The sequence below is a fragment of the Bufo gargarizans genome, chromosome 6 (assembly GCF_014858855.1).
Source record: "Bufo gargarizans isolate SCDJY-AF-19 chromosome 6, ASM1485885v1, whole genome shotgun sequence".
NCBI lineage: Eukaryota > Metazoa > Chordata > Amphibia > Anura > Bufonidae > Bufo > Bufo gargarizans.
The window spans coordinates 321,770,977-321,790,219 of NC_058085.1; the positions used below are offsets into that span (position 1 = coordinate 321,770,977).

A 19,243-nucleotide genomic window follows, 5' to 3' on the forward strand; every position below is an offset into this window, starting at 1 on the left:
TTTATTTTGGTTTAATTTAAATGTTAAGGTTATTGCTCATATAGCACCATGCCCTTATGGACAAAAATATAACTACAATGATACTGTCTCCTGAGTAAAATAATAGTACTATAATACAGAAGGAGGTGGGGAAAATTCGGCAGTCAGACAGTAAGCCCCTCCCCCTGGATACAGTCGCGCCTTGTAGTTAAGGAAGTCGGGACTCGCTATCGGTCGCCGGAGTTATACGTCACTTCCGTTAGGTTTGGTAACGTGTCCTTACCGGTTCCATCGCTGTGACTTGTTAGGAAGCAGCGACATCCCGGACATGGCGGAGCTGGAACCCGCGGCTCTGCACAATGAGAGCGATGCCGCCGTCAATGGCACGGGGAGGCTGGGGAGCTCTCCGGAGGGGACGGCGCTGGCGTACGGCAGCCTGCTGGGGATGGCTCTACTGCCCATCTTTTTCGGGGCGCTGAAGAGCGTCAGCTGTGCTCGGGGCAAGGTGAGGGAGCCTACTGCTCAGCCGATCACAATAGCTGTACAGTTAGGCGGTGCCTGGTGACAGGACGCAGCTATTGCCCATTGCTTTCTGTTCTGTAATGGACATTTGTTAGATATTGGGCGCTGCCAGGTTCTGTATGCCCATTGTGCTGCCCTCCAGCATCCTGAATGTCAATGATGGTGGTTGTTCTTCCTGCAGAACTCATCGGACATGCCGGAGACCATCACCAGCCGGGATGCCGCCAGGTTCCCCATCATTGCCAGCTGCACCCTCTTTGGGCTGTACCTGTTTTTTAAAGTGAGTATCCCGTGCTGCTCTGCTATGTGGGTGTTCAGACTATACAGAGGTGTGGGGTATGCCATCACTCTGTGATTGATGGGGGTCTTACTGCTGGGACCCCACCACTCCTGAAAATGAAGGGGGAGCCATTGGGCTGATTGAGCGCTGTGTTCCTGCCCCCGCTGTGTGTTGTGTAGGGAACTGCGTCACAGCTGTGCTGTAGTGAACGGGATGGCTGCAGTGCCCATGGGCAGCAAAAGGTTTGAAGGGCACCCCCTTGCTTACAGTAAACTCCTGATGTCATAGGGACATATCAAAAGTTTAGATTGGTGGGGGTCTGAGCGCTGAGACCCCCTAGTCTCTGGAGTAAGAGAAGCTCACTTAGCGTGTGCGATCTCTCCTTGCCGCGTGAGACAGGCTCATAGACTCTCTTTTGAGTCCGTCTTTGCTTCCTGTCCTGCCGTGAGGAGAGAGATTGTGCTAAGTGATCACTTCTCTCCCCTCATTCTAGAGATTGGTGGGGGTCTGAGCGCTGAGACCCTGATAATCTAAACTTTTCATATATCCCTATGACAGCGAATGCCTACTGAAAGTACAGTGCCACTTTAAAGGGGTTCTCCAGAAATAATCCATTGCCTGCCTCTCCACACTGAAGATTCATCCTGTCCTCCACGCTGCCTCCGCTGTGTTCGTGTTCCGATCCCCGGAGTATTGACATCCGCCACGGCGTGGGAGTCGTCACACGCTCCACTGCTGCCAATGACTGGGTTCAGCAGTGATGCGCTGCTTGTAGTTCTGACATCAGAACTACTTCTCAACAGCCAATCAGTGGGGTGTCTGACCTGAGGATAGGCCGTCAATATAATAATCCTGAACAACCCATTTAATAGCTATTCTCCTGTCGTGACAACCCCTTTAACATAGTGATGACTTTCCAGTGGCAAGTATTTTGCTATAAAAAAAAATTCTATTCTTTTTTTCCTTGGTTTCTTTGGGACTCTCCGTGTATTAGGGTACTTTCACACTAGTGTTGTAGAAATATTAATAGTTGTAATCAGCTCGCATCAAAGTTTGTGTAAAGAAAAAGGTAAATCCCTATTCCCTCAGCAGCAGTCAGAGACAGACCCAGTTGTTACCATCTTGCTTGAAATTCTGAGCAACTCCTCCCCTCCCTGCTCAACCTGTTCCTTTTATTTACTCAAAAGGTGTAAAAAGGGGCTGGCCCAAGACAAGGATACAGGAAGTGATGACATATCAAAGGACAGGGATGGGCAATCAATGTGGCTGGACAGACAATGCACAAACCCCATCCCTGTATAAGGCAGGATGAGTCATGTCCATTGTCTGACCAGCCAGGTGGCCGCCCTCCCCCTTCACAGTCGGCATGGACCTCATTCAATACTGCTCAAGAGTGATCAGTATCTAATCAAGATCATTATACTGGTTCTTATAGGTTTGAGATTATCTGCGAGACATTGCTACGGCTATTGTCAGTATACGGTACGAGTATACCGACAAGGCAGATATGCATGTCTTAAAAGCAGATAAGTATCCAGCTCCAAACCCATGAGAAGGTTTTCATACTGACGGTTTTACCACTGGTCCCGATTCAGCCAAAGTACCCTCTGCTAGAGCGCTCTTTGGCTAAATCCAACACAGGGAGACAGATGACAATCTATAAAAACACGCACACACATCCTAAAATAAAATGTCCGACTAATAAAATTTCCACAACACTAGCGTTTTTGTTTTCCGGTATTAAGTTCCGTCACAGGAGCTCAATACCGGAAAAAAACAAATTTTATCCTAATGCATTCTGAATGGAGAGCAATCCGTTCAGGATGCATCAGTTCAGTCCCTCTTACATTTTTTTGGACGGAGAAAATACCGCAACATGCTGCAGTTTTCTCTCCGGCCAAAAATACTGAACACTTGCCGGATCCGTCATTAATGTACATTGAAGTGTATTAATGCCGGATCCGGCATTAAGTGTTCCGGCAAAACGGAACTGGCTTTTCGGTCTGTGCATGTGCAGACCTTTAAAAATGCAACAAAAAAAAAATGATCTAATACCAGATCCGTTTTTCCGGATCCGGTATTGCAATGCATTTGTCAGATGGATCCACATCTGGATCCGTCTGAAAAAAATGCCATCAGTTTGCATACGTTTTGACGGATCTGCCGGAATCCTCTGCCGCACGTGTGAAAGTACCCTTAGGCTACTTTCACCCTAGCGTTCGGGCGGATCCGTTCTGAACGGATCCGCTCATAATAATGCAGACGGAGGCTCCGTTCAGAACGGATCCGTCTGCATTATATTAGCAAAAAAAAGCTAAGTGTGAAAATAGCCTGGGACGGATCCGTCCAGACTTTCAATGTAAAGTCAATGGGGGACGGATCCGCTTGAAGATTGAGCCACATTGTGGCATCTTCAAACGGATCCGTCCCCATTGACTTACATTGAAAGTCTGGACGGATCCGCACGCCTCCGAACGGCCAGGCGGACACCCGAACGCTGCAAGCAGCGTTCAGCTGTCCGCCTGTCCGTGCGGAGGCGAGCGGAGCGGAGGCTGAACGCCGCCAGACTGATGCAGTCTGAGCGGATCCGCCTCCATTCAGACTGCATCAGGGCTGGACGGCTGCGTTCGGGTCCGCTCGTGAGCTCCTTCAAACGGAGCTCACGAACGGAAACCCGAACGCTAGTGTGAAAGTAGCCTTACCTGGTCTGTCATTCACTTGATTGGTCATGTAATACTACTTTTCCCCTGTAGTGGCCACTGCCGTTAGAATAGTTGGGCAAACAAATTTACCCCCACCAAGTATAGCTGATCTTCAGAGCGGCTGTCTTGGGGCTTGTTCCCATCACCTTTTAAGTCTGTTCTAGATGTAACAATGTGATATTGATATGAACCCCTGGATTAATCTCAATATCAAAATTTTTTATTTTTTTTTCATTTTTTCCTTACGTTTCCGGAGCCATAACGTTCTTATTTTTGTGTTCACATAGCCGTATGAGGGTTTGTTTTTTGTACAACAAGTTGCACTTTTTTAATGCCACCATTTAAAGGGGTTATCCCATCATAATGATCAATGTTAAATCTGTTAATGATTTGACAGTGATCATTTTTGTAAATATATTTGATTAACCCATTCCCACCGTTTAGGAGAAAATTCATCCCCACTTACCTCATTGTTGTCATTCGGTCTCCCCTGGTTACGGCCACCGCTCTTCTCCGGAATCCCGGTGGCCGCGCTTGCGCAGAAGACTCCTTCTTTTCTCCGGGCCGCTCGCTGTCCTGAACACGCATGCGCGATGGTGACTTCTTCCCGGTCAGGATAGTACAGAGCCGCGAACGCGCACGCTGGCTCTGTACTATACTGGCCAGGAATAAGTCACCATGGCGCATGCGCGGCGTGCACGTTCAGTCCAGCGCGCGGCCCGGTCGGGAGAAGACTTCAATCAAGATGAAGCCCGTCTCCCAGCCAGAATCCAGGAAGTGAATGGCGCGCTGGCAGCACGTAAGTATGAAAATGCAAAGTGGGATAACCCCTTTAATATTGCATAGGATGTAGTGGGAAATGGGGGGGGAAAAAATTCCAAATGGGGTGAAATTGGAAAAAAAATTAGATTCCACCACAGTTTTACAGGTTTTATCTCTATGGCGTTGTGGTGAAACTGACCTGTGCCCTTCATTGTCTGGGTCAGTACGATTACATAGTTATATAGTTTGCATGTGTTTTAATATTGGGGGAAAAAAAGTTTTCTTTCAATTGTCATATTCTAACCCCTCAATTTTTTTTCTTTTTTTTTCTTTGTCTATGGAGCTTTGCGATGGCTTTTTATTTTTCATTTTTTGCGGGGCAATCTTTAGTTGTAAGGCCTCATGCACACGACCGTTGTGTGTTTTGCGTAACAGCACAGCCAGCCATTAATAAAACTGCCTATTCTTGTCCGCCAAACGGACAAGAATAGGACAGGTTATGTATTATTATTTTATTTTGAGGACCAAGGAACGGAGCAACGGATACGGACAGCACACTGAGTGCTGTCCGAATCTTTTGCGGCCCAATTGAAGTGAATAGGTCCGCATCCGAGCCACAAGAACTGAGGCTCGGATGCCGACTAAAACAACGTTCGTGTGCATGCGGCCTTATTGATACCATTGTAGAGTGTGTGTGACTTTTTGACTGCTTGTTATTGCATTCATTTATTTTTTTTGTAAGTAAAGTGATGAAAATATGGAGAATCTGACATTTGAGTGCAAAGGAACGGCTCCCCCCCAATCGCTACATGGCGGGAGCTGTTCCTGACCCAAAAGGGTTTTTCCACATTTAGATGCCATGATTAAATGTCTGCATTATCGTCGGTTGCAGACATTACCCCCGGGCCCCTGCAGTTTAAAACTATAAATATGGCGCTGACGAGTGGCGCCTTATTTCAAGCCCCTCCTGGGATGAAAGGAACAATTCTCCATTGTTAATGCTTCCTCTTAACTTCTTTGCTTAGTCCCTCATATACGTTTATGTTGTTTGACATTTTCTTTTTCCTCTTTCACCCATAGATCTTCTCCCAGGAATATATTAACCTCTTACTATCCATCTACTTCTTTATCCTGGGAGTCCTCGCTCTGGCGCACACTATAAGGTGAGCAGGGATGTCTCCAGGCACAGCTTTAAAGGGGGGTTCCAACTTTGTGCACTTTTAAAAGTTCAAGCCCAGCCGCGGCTGTACCTGTTGAAAGAAATAAATCCTACTCTCTATTCCGGCTCCTAATGCTGCATGCTAATCCCCGTCCTGTAATCTTCAAGTCTGATGGGGTCGCGTGCGCTGCTGCAGCCAGTGACTGGCCTAAGCAGTGACACATGACCCACCATGGATCAGTCTAATTGGATTGATCAGGGCTGGCCCCAGCATGTCCATCCAGCTAGTCTTCGTGAGGAGTACATTGTATCCCATCATGGCATGTCATTTTAACCCTGGAGGGTGTTTCGTTTTTGACTTCCTGCCTTTCCAGGGCCATAACTTTATTTTTCCGTTCACATAGCCATAGGAGGGCGCTTTTTATTTTTTATTTTTTTTATTTTTTTTTATTTGGCAGGACAAGTTGTGCTTTCTAATGGCACCATTTAATATTGCATTCAATGTAGTCGAGAGCTGGAGTAAAATTCCAAATAGGGTGAAATTTTATGGGTCTTGTTTTTACAGCATTCATACAGGGTCAGTACGATTAGAGCGATACCACATTTGTATAGTTTTTTCTTGTGTTTTAATCGTGAAAAAAATAAAATAAAAACCTTGAAAACATTTTTTTTTCTTTTAATTGTCATATTCTGACCCCTGTGTTTTGTTTTTTTTTTTTGTTTTTTTATAGTCATTTGTACAGAGCTGCATGAGGGCTCATTTGTAATGTAGTTTTCATTCATACCATTTTGTGGTGTGTGTGACTTTTTGATCACTTTTTAATCAATTATATTTTTTATTTTTTTTTGTGGAAGGAGTAGCGACCAAAAAATGTTGAATCGACCATTTAGACTTTTTTTTTTTTTTTTTTTTTTTCCCCAAGTCACCATTTGCCATATGGGATAAATATTTTTATATTTTAATAGTGACGGCATTTTTGTTTTTTGTTATTTATGTATCTTGATTTTGCTGAAAGGGAAGTGATTTAAATTGTGATAGATATATATATATATATATCTATCATCAGATTATATTATGTTCCTATGGAGCCCTTTCACAGGCAGAGTCACAACCTATGTGATGCAGCGTTGAATCATTCAGGAGGACTGAGGCTGCTGCACTCACAATCCGGCTCCCCCGATCTCGCTAGGGGGAGCCAGTGTACACCTGTAAGTGCGGGCTTTCTGTCTTTTGGCGCCCCCAGGTGCTGTGGTTATGTTTGACCACGGCCTCTGAGAGTTAAATGTATGGGACCAATGTTATCGTCGATCACATACATCAGCCCCGGGTGTTTGCTGTTTAAAACAGCAGGCTCCCGACAGCTATGGCGCCTGCTGCTCTTGCGAGGAAAAGTTTTAAAGAGGTTTTTGTAAATAATAATGTAGAATCCCTGTATTCTTCGAAGATCTCTGCTTGCTGTCAAACTGGAATCCTAAACTGAAAAAAAATACTTAACAGCTAAGGGTGTGTTACAGTTGCAGCTGGTCTAGACAATCTTTTGTGAGATTAACAGTCTGGACACCAGACTGATACACATTTCCTGATCTGATGCATTGTAACAAACCAACCTTTCTGGATGGGGTGATCGGGACTCTCACTGTCTCCTCTTTAAAGGGGTTATCTCATAACTAATGTGAAAAATGAAAATTGGACATCATATAGTACATGACAATCTCTCTCTAACAAAGCTAGAACCAGCCCTGTACCTCACATGGATCCAGAGATCTCCACATTCATTGCTCTGCTAGATTTATATCACGCTGAAAGCTCAGGGGAGTGTCTGTTCTGCTGCAGCTCAGGGGGCGTGCCCATGCTCTCCCTATCACAGCTCAGGAGGCGTGTCCATGCTCTCCCTACCACAGCTCAGGAGGCTGTTGAAGGATGAAACTGAGCATGTGCGGCCTTCTCAGTGAGCAGAGGTCAAAGAAATAAGAAAAAGAACAAACAGCAGGTGGCGCTACACAGATAACTCTTATTGAATAACTTGGTGGCTATGCTACATTTTTAATTACATGCAGTCACATAAATATTTAGATCCAGGGCCTGGTTTAAAAACTAGAATATTTTTTGGTGGGGCAACTCCTTTAAGTCCTTTCAGGATTTACTACCTAGAAATGAACTAAGCATACTGGGAGTTGGCGTTGCACAACGGCTGGTGTGCTGGAGGTTATTTACCCCTTCTGTATCATATCCTGCTCCTCCTTTTATTCATTTCTCCCTCTTCTTCTCTTGGTTTGGTCGCAGACTATTAACACGCGTCTTGTCTGTGTCACACGCTTTTCCTTCTTCAGCCCTGCCATGAATAGACTGTTCCCAGAAAACCTCCCCAACAAACAGTATCAGCTGCTCTTTACGCAAGGATCTGGGGACAGTAAAGAAGGTCAGTGCGCGTGGACAGCCAGGGGGCGCTCTTTGTGCTTGTTTTATGGGGAGATGTGCGGGATTGATTGACCTTTTCACTTTACATATATTCTTCTTGTAGAGATTGTAAATTACGAGTTTGATACCCGGGACTTGGTCTGTCTGATTATCAGTGGAGTGGTCGGGGTCTGGTACCTCCTGAAGAAGGTGAGAAGCTCCTCATGCAGCATAGGACCACTTGTGCTGTCATTTATTTGCATTTCTCCTGTGTGACTACAAATATCCATGTTTTCTCCTCAGCACTGGATTGCCAATAACCTATTCGGTTTGGCATTTGCCCTTAATGGGGTGGAGCTTCTGCACCTGAACAACGTCAGTACCGGCTGCATCCTGCTGGGGGGGCTATTCATTTACGACATTTTCTGGGTAAGTCGAGGAGAACCCATGGATACAAAGTGAGCGACTTATTAGACCTTAAGTAATTTTTTTTTATTATTTCATGAATTTTTTTTAAAGGTTTTTGGGACCAATGTCATGGTGACTGTGGCCAAATCCTTTGAAGCACCGATAAAATGTGAGTAGCAGCCCCTTCCTCTTCTGAGGCGTCCCAAACATGCACACACTCCTCCTTTATTTTTATTTTTATTTAGGATGCTACTATTGCTCGTTTCACATCTCTTCATCCCATCATCTTGTCTTCTTTTTCTTAGTGGTTTTTCCTCAGGACTTGTTGGAGAGGGGACTTGAAGCCAACAACTTTGCTATGTTGGGATTGGGTGATATTGTCATTCCAGGTGAGTCCACTAGAGGGTGCCAAACTGCTATCACATAAATAAATCTATACAACTGAAGGAGCCCTGAAGCTTGCTCTTATGGGTTACTCTGGCCTATCTACAGGATAGGTCATCAGTATATGACTGGCGCCAGGCATCCTGCTGACTAGCCGCTCGAGTGAGCGGTGCGGTGCATTGTATAGCGGCTGTGCAGCCTAGTCTAATTCACCTAGGCCATGTGACTGATATATCTAACGTCACCGGTGTCCAGTGAGTGCTCGGAGGAGGTTCCAGGAGTTGGACCCACAATGATCAGATACTGATGACCTATCCTGAGGATAGGCCATCAACATTAAAATCACAGAAACCCCCCTTAAAAAAAAAGTTGCTGCTAATTTATTAGGAGGCACAGACCTGTTAATTCATTTGCTGCATTTACTGGCAGTTCATGTGCAAGAGAATAAACACTACTATCAAAAACTACAAAACTGAGCCAGGTAATGGAATACATTTTTGGTAAATCTGTGAGGCTGCGAGAGGCTACACCATATGAGAGGCAAATCCGGCCCAAAAAAAATGAAAATGGAAGAAGAAAAAAATGAAAATAGTTTTGACGTTTCTTTTGCCACTTAAGTGTAAATATTTCATACCAAAATTTAAAAATAAAATGCTATCACTTAATTTTTCGGACGCACCTAGAATTTGGAGGAGGCGCAGTCCCGCACACAGCCTCTTGCATACTAATGACTGCTTCCATAATAGAAGCGGTCATTAACATTCGGACTAAGACGCACTGCCGTTTTTCCCTCGCTTTTAGGTGGGGAGAAAAGTGCATCTTATAGTCTGAAAAATACGGTTATTTTTCATTCAAGTATAGGTAATACAAATAAAATTCAAAAACCTTTTATCACTTCGTTTTCATTACTCGTACTGATATTTCATGGTCAGATTTTAAAGCAAAAAAAAAGAAAAGAAAGCTGAATGGGAAAAGAAAACCTTCCCTTTGCATTTTCTATTCCTTCATGGACTGGCTGCATGAAAATGGTTATGCATTTTTAGTTTTTTTTTTTTTTTGCTGTGATGTACTACAAATGTGACAAAATGGGAGCCAAATGCAAAATGGATAAATTAAAGGCATAGTGACAATTTAAGGGCCCGTTCACACATTGTTTTTTTTTTTTTTTGGTACTGTTTTTCACGCATTTTCCCGCTACAAAATCGCCCCTAAAAGGCCTCCCATTCATTTCAGTGGGAGGCAGAGCTTGCTTTTTTTCCATAACGTACAAAAATGGGTTAGGGTCCGCGCTGAAATAAAGGAAAGCTTAGGGGTAACACAAAGATCGCTTGGATTGGAGGAAGCGGCATAAAAAGAACCACAAATTTTTGTGTTACCCCTAAGCTTTCCTTTTATTGCAGCGTGGACCCTAACCCCTTTTTATACGTTTTGGACTGAAAGTAGTGGGGACCTACTTCTACAAAGGGACTGCAGCTCATATCTGCATGTAATCTAATACACAAAACTTATGTATCTTTGCTTTTTTTCCATGCAAAAACGGCATGGGGGAAAAAAACTGCATGCTCTATCTTGGAAGGGAATCCTCACTGATTCTGCCATTGTGAATGGGAAGCTGAAAAAAAAGTGCTAAAAAACCACACCAAAGAAGTGCATTTTCAAAATCCATCTTGTGACTATACCCTAAAGTGTTCATGCACACGACTGTATGTATTTTGCAGTCTGCAAAAAACTGATCCGCCAAAAATACGGATGACGTCCATGTGCATTCCGTATTTTGCAGAACAGCTGGCCCATAATAGAACAGTCCTATCTTTGTCCATAATGTGAACAATAATAGGACATGTTCTATTCTTTTGAAAACAGAATGCACACTAAGTCATTTCCGTGTTTTTTGCGGCCCCATTGAAGTGAATGGTTCCACATAGGGGCTGCAAAAATGGAACCTACACGGAGACAAAATACGTTCATGTGCATGAGCCCTAAGGTTCAGTTTTCATCCTTGAAGGCGGTTTCACTGCCAAAATTAAAATGAGTAGTGCCCCCTACTGCTAATTTTATGTTTCATTTAACACTTTTTCTTTTTCAGCTTGAAAACGAAAATGTAAACTTTTAATTTTGACCATAATTATGCAGTCCATAAAGAAATAGAAAAGGGAAGTTCGGCTTTTCCAATTCAGCTTTTTTTTATTTTATTTTATTTTATTTTAGGGGCTATGAAATACATGTATGGGTAATGAGAATGAAATGTAAATGACAAAAAGCTATTTTTTTTTTCTTTTGTCACATATTACCCATTATGAAACTGAAATTCCAAATTAAAGGAAACCTGTCACCGGGATTTTGTGTATAGAGCTGAGGACATGGGTTGCTAGATCGCCGCCAGCACATCTGCAATACCTAGTCCCCATAGCTCTGTGTGCCTATATTGTGTACATTTTTTTTTATACATATGCAAATTAAACTGAGATGTGTCCTGTCCCTGACTCATCTCACTTACAGGACTCATCTCAGGGTAATTTGCGTATGTATTAAATCGTTTTTTAAGTACACAGAGCTATGGGGACTGGGTATTGCAGATGTGCTAGCGGCCATCTAACAGCTCATGTCCCCAGCTCTATGGCCAAAATCCCAGTGACGGGTTCCCTTTAAGTCATTGCGTTTTCATTTTCATTTTGGCATGAGACTTTCATACATAGATGGCATGAGAAATGTCAGAAAGGTATTAGCATTTTCGTTTTATTTTTGGTCGGACTTGCCTCCCACGAAGGCCTACCAACTTTTTCAAAAGTGTGGAGATTGGCATAAAAATAAAAGAAGTTGAAGATTTTTGCTCAAAATGCTGCTTGCGCAAAACTGTGCGCATTGGGTATGCCAACTGTTCTAGTATCATTGATATATTTCCTGCACGTATTCTTTCCATTATGCACACCACGGTCCTGTTTCATTGTGTCGAGCCATTGCTTTGTGCACCTCTGCAACCACTTCTACATCCTACAACCTCTACCGTTTTGTGTATGCAGCTCCTCTGCAGATGTCTCAGATTACAAGCCCAGTGTAGGCTGACCTCAGTCATATGGCAATTGGCTGAAGATGTTTTAATCGTACAAGTGTCATGTGTTCTGTTTCTTCTTTGTATTCCAGGCATCTTCATTGCTTTGTTACTCCGTTTTGACATCAGGTGAGTATGTGCCTCTTTGGACATGAGGGAGGGCGGGTTTTTATTGTCACCTTTTTAACAAATTGTTTAGTCTCGTCAGCATGACTTCTTCTCCTGTGATGGCCGGCTGTCCCTTCAGTCGAAGAAGCACCCACCTAAGGTTAGATGGACAGGACTGGATATTTAGGCCAACCCTGACCATTTCTTGCCTGCGCCGCTGCTCCAATTATCAGAGCAAGGGCATAGGCTCTGCTGAGGCTTCAGAGCAGCGTCTGCCCAGGCACCACAGTAGCTAATAGTAGCATTGGCACAGGCAGGAAATTGTCCGGCCCTATCACTCTAGTGGCAGGTGGGCGCTGCTTCAACTGCAGGGACAGCCCCCCACAGGTGAAGAAGTCCTGGTGATGGGATGGATGGAATAGATTAATTCATCTCTAGTACAAATGTATTACGTTCAATGTGATCTCTCTGAATTGCTGCATTGAGCTCCCCCTAGTGGGGACTGCTGGTAGGGAGAATTATACGATTTACCTTTTTTGCTTTGGGGGGGGGGGGGGGGAGCAGATGTTTTGGCGCTCCAACCTCTATAGAGAATAATGATGAAATGAATCAGAGGAAGCATAGCAGTGTGTGTGGCAGAGTAGTCATCCTTGTCTTGTTCAGCACAACATTTGACATCACCCTTAATAAACTAGTTCACCCATCTTTCATTCCAGCTTAAAGAAGAATTCCCACACTTACTTTTACACCAGCTTCTTGGCGTACATCTTTGGCTTGGCCCTGACCATATTTGTGATGCACACCTTCAAACATGCTCAGGTAGGTAACTGCATTGTTCCCTTTAGACAGGACAATTCAGCTGGCGATTATCGGAATGGAAGCGTTCCTTCCTGGCTATTGCCTGCTCGTCAGTGAAGGAGAACACCACATTTACATTCAGTAATCTCCTCCACAGTATGGGGAGTAGTGATCGCTAATGCGATCGCTTGTCTCCATTAGGACTAGTTGTTTGCAGGCAGCAGAGACTGTTTACACAGCGCAAACGGCTAATCAGGTGCCTATAAAAACGATCCAATTACCCAATGAACGAGCGTTTCACACGTTCACCAGGTAATCGGCAGCACCTTTACAATGCCAGATAATCGCTAGCAAGCATTACTATGAACGTCTTTTAGCGATTATCTAGCTGATTCTCGGCTTGTGTAAAGGGCCCTCTAGTCACCTCAGACTCCACCATCAGTGGTGATTATAGAAAACCACCATTAAGTTGCAGTGAAAGCGTTAAGTGCATTTGGGGAAAAATGTGCTCAAAAGATTAGATAAGATCATCAAGCTCAGGTGGCACTTCCTCTGCCAAGTAAACCTCTGCTTTCAGATAAAGCTTGCACATATGTTTTACTGATAGAATTCATCTTGTACAACGCCTAAAAGGGTGTTCTACCCCTGGTGAACTTTTCTTCACTTTCCAGTGTGACCGGACCTGTGGTGGTTATCATTCTTGCCTGATCCTTGCTGGCTCTACAGTTCCCAGGTCTCCTCACGCCAACATCACGTGAACACCACAGAAGCACATTACGTGCCGCATGGATCACACATTACCTCTGCGGCTAGTCTGTGGATGTTGACACGGAGAGACCTGAGTCCTGCAGGGGAGTAATGCAACGGTGGGGATCAGGTACGTATGACTACCACCCACGGGTCCAGCCACACTGGGTGCGGATGGGGTCTGAGGAAAGTCACTAGGGGTGAACAACCCCTTTAAAGGGATTGTCCAGAATTAGACAAACATGGCTGCTATCTTCTTAAAACACTTCACCTTCCCACTGGGATGAGCTGAGGGGTGCAATACCAGACACAACCTGTGGACAGATGTGACCCCAGTATTGGAAGAAAGCAGCCATGTTTGTCTTAAACTAGAGTGGTGGCTATTTTGCCCTGTCTTAAAGAGGACCTTTCATCTGTTTAACACTAGTCTAATTAGGGTCTTGCCTTATAGGGCGACTATATATAAATTATTATTATTTTTTTTTTTCAAAGACCCACCGTTTGTCCACTGTTGTCCCCCGTTGATTTCGGTGCCTTATATTCTAATTAGCCGACTTGGTTATACTAGGCAGAGACTGGAGCCTCTTATCCCTGGCTATGAGCGTGCGCTCTGATTGGATGCGCTCACAGCCAGGTATTAGAGAACCACTCTAGTCTCCGCTTAGTACAACCAAGTCTGCTAATTAGAATATAAGGCGCTGAAATCAAGGGGGACAACAGCGGTCTTTGAAGAAAGGAAAAAAAAAAGTGCGATGACATCAGTGGGGGCCGCCCTGTAAGGTAAGACCCTAATTAGACTAGGGATAAACGGATGAAAGGTCCTCTTTAAACACAGCCTCCATTGCTGTGCCTCTTTTGTCCACTTGCAATGGGAAACCTCAGTTTTTTTTCAATAAGGTTTCCCTTTAAATCAGTGGTCTCCAATTGGAGCAGCTGCGGCAAAACTACAACTCCCAACATGCCATGACAACCAGAGGCAGTGAGGATATTTCTTACGCTTTGGATTTTCTTCAACAGGTGAAGCGTCACATGCTTTGTACAGTATTTGCACCCTGAATTGATCTTATGGGAGTTGTAGTCTTTTTCTGCTGTGCAGGTGATTTATGTTAATATGACCTGACTGCAGCCTGTAATGTGTGTTCCCCGGCAGCCCGCGCTCCTGTACCTGGTCCCTGCTTGTATCGGTTTTCCTCTGCTTGTGGCTCTGGTGAAAGGAGAGATCACGGAGATGTTCAGGTGAGTCTGTTTGGGGAGGGGGTTGTAGAGTAGTTGGGTTGGGGAGTCCTGGAAATGTTCTTCACATTTTTCTGCCTCCCTTTTTTTTTTTTTCCTCCTCCTTCTCGCTCATCTTTTCCCGTGTCGCCTCCATCTTCATATATTATTTTTTTTGGGCATTTTCTTTTATTCCTCATTGCTTGCATTAATTTGAATTTATGCTATGCCCCAAATCTTTATTTTTCTCTTAACCATTCCTTCTCGTATGGTCTTTTTCTTATATCCTGCTGTCAATCTTCTCCTCTTACATCCTCCACCCTACTGTTACTTTTTTCTCCCCTTGTCACCACTTCACTCATGTTCTTGCCCTCCTGTCACTCCTTTTTTCTCTCTCATATTTTCCCCTCTGTTGTATTGTTGCCCTCCTGTCACTGTTTCCTCCGGTCATCCTTCTCTCACATTCTGTACCCTCCTCTCATTTATTCTCTCATATCCACCCCCTTCTGTCACTTCTTTGCTCTCGTATCCCCTCCTTCATGTCGCCCTTCTCTCTTATATTTTCCACCCTCCTGTCACTCTTCCCTCTCATTCTCCGGTCCCCCTTCTCTCTCATATGCTCCACCCCTTTTATTCTTCCCTCTTATCCTTGTCACTCCTTCCCATGTTCTCTCACTACTGTACTTTTTCATCCTTCTTCTGTTACTCATCCCTCCTCCTGTCATTCCTTCCCATCCTGTCACTGATTCTTTCTCACATCCTCTGCCTCCACTGCTGAATCTTCCTTCCTTCCTACCTATTCTTGCTCTCTTCCACTCTCCAAAATCGTCCATCTTGTGCCTCATGATTTCCTGTTGCTCCTACTTTTTGTCCCCCACCCCCTCCCGAATGTTCGTGGCGTACTTCCCTTTTCTCTGCCCTTCCCCTGCTCTCCCTCCTGTCCTTTGTTCTCTCACAGCTATGAGTCCTCTGCGGAACTTCTACCTCACACTCCACGCCTCTCTCACTTTCCGGTGGTGTCTGGATCTCCTGCCAGCCTGGCTGAATCCATGCAACAAAAATCCTGTTCCCCCCGCCGCAGGCGACAGCTCAACCCCAGCTCCATGTGAAGGGTCCCACTCATATCTACATTTGGACAGGTGCATCCCACCTCGGCCGATTCCCAGCCTTAACTCCCATCCAGCAGACTCCATGCTTATTCAAAGATTACTCCTTCCCCCATCATCTGCATTCTCACCCACTGGGACCACCATGGAGCGAGATCTAGTCTTATAGCGTAAGGCCGCATGGCACGGATTCTAGGATGCCATATAACGAATGGTGCTACTAAGTGTGTGTGCTCCACGTCGCACTCTCTGTCTCTGGTGAACAGCACGCCTTCTCCTCCACAGTATTGCCAGTCAGTATCCACTGGGCTTAAAGATGCTGGTTGGGGGAAAGTGGGGTTCTTTTCTTCTGGGTTTCAAGCAAGTATCTAATGTCCTCTAGTCCAGTGTTTCCCAACCATTGTGCCTCCAGTTGTTGCAAAACTACAACTCCCAGCATGCCTGGACAGCCTTTGGCTGTGCGGGCATGCTGGGAGTTGTAGTTTTGCAACAGCTGGAGGCACACTGGTTGGGAAACACTGCTCTAGTCACCTATAAAGCTACACCCACCATTCTGCTGTTACCTCATATTTTCTAGTCACAACCAAAGCGCTGTTCTTCCAACCACATCCTGCAATACACTGCATTGTGATAGATAACTGCGGGGGGCGCCTTATACAAAAGCTACAAGCTCTGTGTCGATACCGACACAGCTTCCGTGAGGTTTGCTTACAGCAGGTTGGGAGTGCAGCTTTAGAGGTGACTGGAGTCTGAATTGCAGATCAAGATCATTACAAGCACAGGATTTTCTGTCAATTTACCAGAAAGGTTAGTCCACGTGTGTTGTGTGGACTGATCTTTCTGCCGTTTTGTGTCATAACTACACAACTGCCAAGTTCTATTCTAAGTGTTATCTTTTTGTAAGTGATCGCAGAAAGCTTGGTGACAAACTGGCTGCCGTTACAGCTAAGGCTACTTTCACACCCGTGTCTGCTGCGGATCCGTCATGGATCTGCACAGACTGAGCCACACCGATTATACAACCGCCTGCATCCGTTCAGAACGGATCCGTTTTTATTATCTTTAACATTGCCAAAACGGATCCGCCTTGAACACCATTGAAAGTCAATAGGGGACGGCAGTGTTTTGGTGTCCACCTCCAGAGCGGAATGGAGGCAGAACGGAGGCGAACTGATGCATTCTGAGCGGATCCTTTTCCATTCAGAATGCATTAGGGCAAAACTGATCCGTTTTGGACCGCTTGTGAGAGCCCTGAAACAGATCTCGCAAACTAAAACGCCAGTGTGAAAGTAGCCTAAGAATAAAGTTTTATGCAGGCTTTTTTTGATACAGTAGGCATATCGAGGAAGAATTTAAAATCCAAAAAGCTGCTTACGCATTTTGAGTGTCCGACTAGAAGAGCTGTTATGCTCGAAATGTGTAAGCTATCCAACTTTCCGAGACCCCCTCACTGACAACCAAAACGGAGAGTTTTGCTATGCAGAACTTTAGGAAAGCTAGATGGATCCTGTATCGGTGGCCAAGTACTTATTCGCCCAGCTTTCCCAGAAACTAGTAAAACTAACTATTAGCAACTTGACAGAAGCGGACAATTTGAGAATTGGTACTTTTGAGGCGTATTGCTCTCGATGCTGGTATTGCAGGAATTGCCAGTACAGTGTATAGAGTCCAGGGGCATTGGGATATGGGCAGCAGCTGGATAATCTGGCACCATGGCTGTCCTGAGTGTTCTGGATTATTAAACTGTAAACTTCAATTATACATATCTAAACTTTCACCCTTCTTGGTGGTGGGCATGAGCCACACAGGGCATGTTACTGGGCACGTTGTCATTTCCCACCCTCCTTCTTCCAGATACGAGGAGCAGCCGCAGAAAACAGACAAAGATGAACAAGACAAAAAAGAGGACTGAGTTCTGTGCCCAGGATATTCAATGACTGGGGAGGCTTAAAACTGTGTGTGGGAGACTAAAAACGCTGCCCTTCCCCTTTCAATATTTTTCTCCCCTTCTCTGCAATATGTGCGTATGTGTGAACTGCTTATGCCCCCTCCATTACCCAATGTGGGTTTGCATCTGTGCCTGTCATGTGTCGCTGGGCCGGTATTTTTATATTTTGTATGGTGGATTTGCTTTCTATGGTATTAAAGCGTCAGTGGAGATGCTTTTTCTTGTGCTTCAGTTGTTCAGAAAGGATTTCAACGATGAGCGCCACCTAGTGTGCTCTCCTGTCAGCTTTCCTAGAACTGTTGGTCTATCCGCTGATCTGCTTGAATCATACCAGGAGCTACACTTGGCCGTACTGGATCTTCTAACATCTGTCCAATATTATATTTTACATATGTTCTGCTAATCTCAACCTGGCATCTAAGAGTCCTCCTGTCATGGAAATATAGGTCTTTCCTGTGCCTTTCACACTGACGGCTATATGGGGCATATGTCCATTCAGTACCATTGCGTGCATATATTTATCTTATATTATGCCAGCTTTAGACTGGTTACAGCATTGCAGATGTGCTAGTGGCCATCTAGCAGCCCATGTCCTCAGCTCTATACCCAGAATCCCGGTGACAGGTTCCCTTTAAGCATACACAATGGCTGAAGACAAACATTCTAGTGTACACTTCATCATAGGTTTTCATGTGTCCTTTTTATTAAGACATTTAGTGGAAGAGCTACAAAAACAACAAAGTACAGAAACACCAATTTTAAACATCTAAGAGAAGATCTTCATGGAATAAACTGGGCTAGTATCGTCAAAAATAAAAAGTACACAATCTAAATGGGACATAAAGGGAATTTGTCATCAGAACCAATGTGAATGGCTTTAGCGGAGTGATGTATGCTCCTGCCAGTATTGAGCGGACTATGGCGCCTGTTCCTGTTAAACTCTGGAAACCATACACCACATGCATGACTATGGTGTACAGATTCTGTATACGCAACAGTGATAAGAGCTAAACATAGACTGGAACTTAAGGGACCTATTTTGACAGGGAAACTGTAAAAATAAATAAAATACATTATAAAAATAAATTTTAGGGCATTTGAAATAGTTTAAAAGCAAGTTTTATGAAAGTTTAGTTAGATTTATGAAATTCAGTTCAACCCTTTCCCCATTGTACAAAAAATAAAATTAAAATAAATAAAAAGCATCGCTATTGGCACATTTTAGGGTACTTTTGCTTTAGCCGCAGGGGACACCAGCAGGTGAACAGCCTGTCGGATCTGTCCTGCTGCTAGTTCACATGTGCCCCCAGACTTCCGCTCCGTCCCAGCTGCATTGCGAGAGGCAGCTGGACTAAAAGTACTGCATGCAGTACTTTTAGTCCGGCTGCCTCTCACCGTGCGCTGCCGGAACTCCGCCCCCATTATAGTCGATGGGGACGGAGTGCCAGTCCTGGGACACACGTGAGCTAGTGGCAGGATGGATCCGACAGGCTGTTCACCTGCCGGTGTCCCCTGCCGCTAGTATGAAACTAGCCTAAAACCCAAATCTATTTATTCCATACGTTGAACACCATAACAAAAAAAAGAATCTAAATGCCCAAATTGGTGTTTTTTGATCAGCTCACATTGCAAAAATGGAATACAAGTAATAATAAAGTTATACATACCTGAAAATGGTATC

General features: G+C 44.5%; 1 protein-coding gene across 2 annotated transcripts; it reads left to right on the forward strand.

Moving 5' to 3' along the window:
- Positions 1–222: 222 nt before the first annotated feature.
- Positions 223–17,779, forward strand: HM13 (histocompatibility minor 13). Of its 2 annotated transcripts, none has more exons than XM_044297917.1 (12): positions 223–484; positions 683–781; positions 5,326–5,408; positions 7,736–7,824; positions 7,927–8,012; positions 8,106–8,231; positions 8,322–8,379; positions 8,516–8,599; positions 11,736–11,772; positions 12,468–12,570; positions 14,447–14,532; positions 15,467–15,861. In XM_044297917.1, the coding sequence occupies exons 1-12, from the start codon at positions 308–310 to the stop codon at positions 15,615–15,617; spliced, it is 1,179 nt and encodes a 392-aa protein (XP_044153852.1). In that variant the 5' UTR covers positions 223–307; the 3' UTR covers positions 15,618–15,861. The 2 variants fall into 2 exon arrangements, with proteins under 2 accessions (XP_044153852.1, XP_044153853.1); XM_044297918.1 differs by lacking the exon at positions 15,467–15,861 and adding an exon at positions 17,469–17,779 and having other exon boundaries at positions 224–484.
- The last annotated feature ends 1,464 nt before the right edge of the window (positions 17,780–19,243 follow it).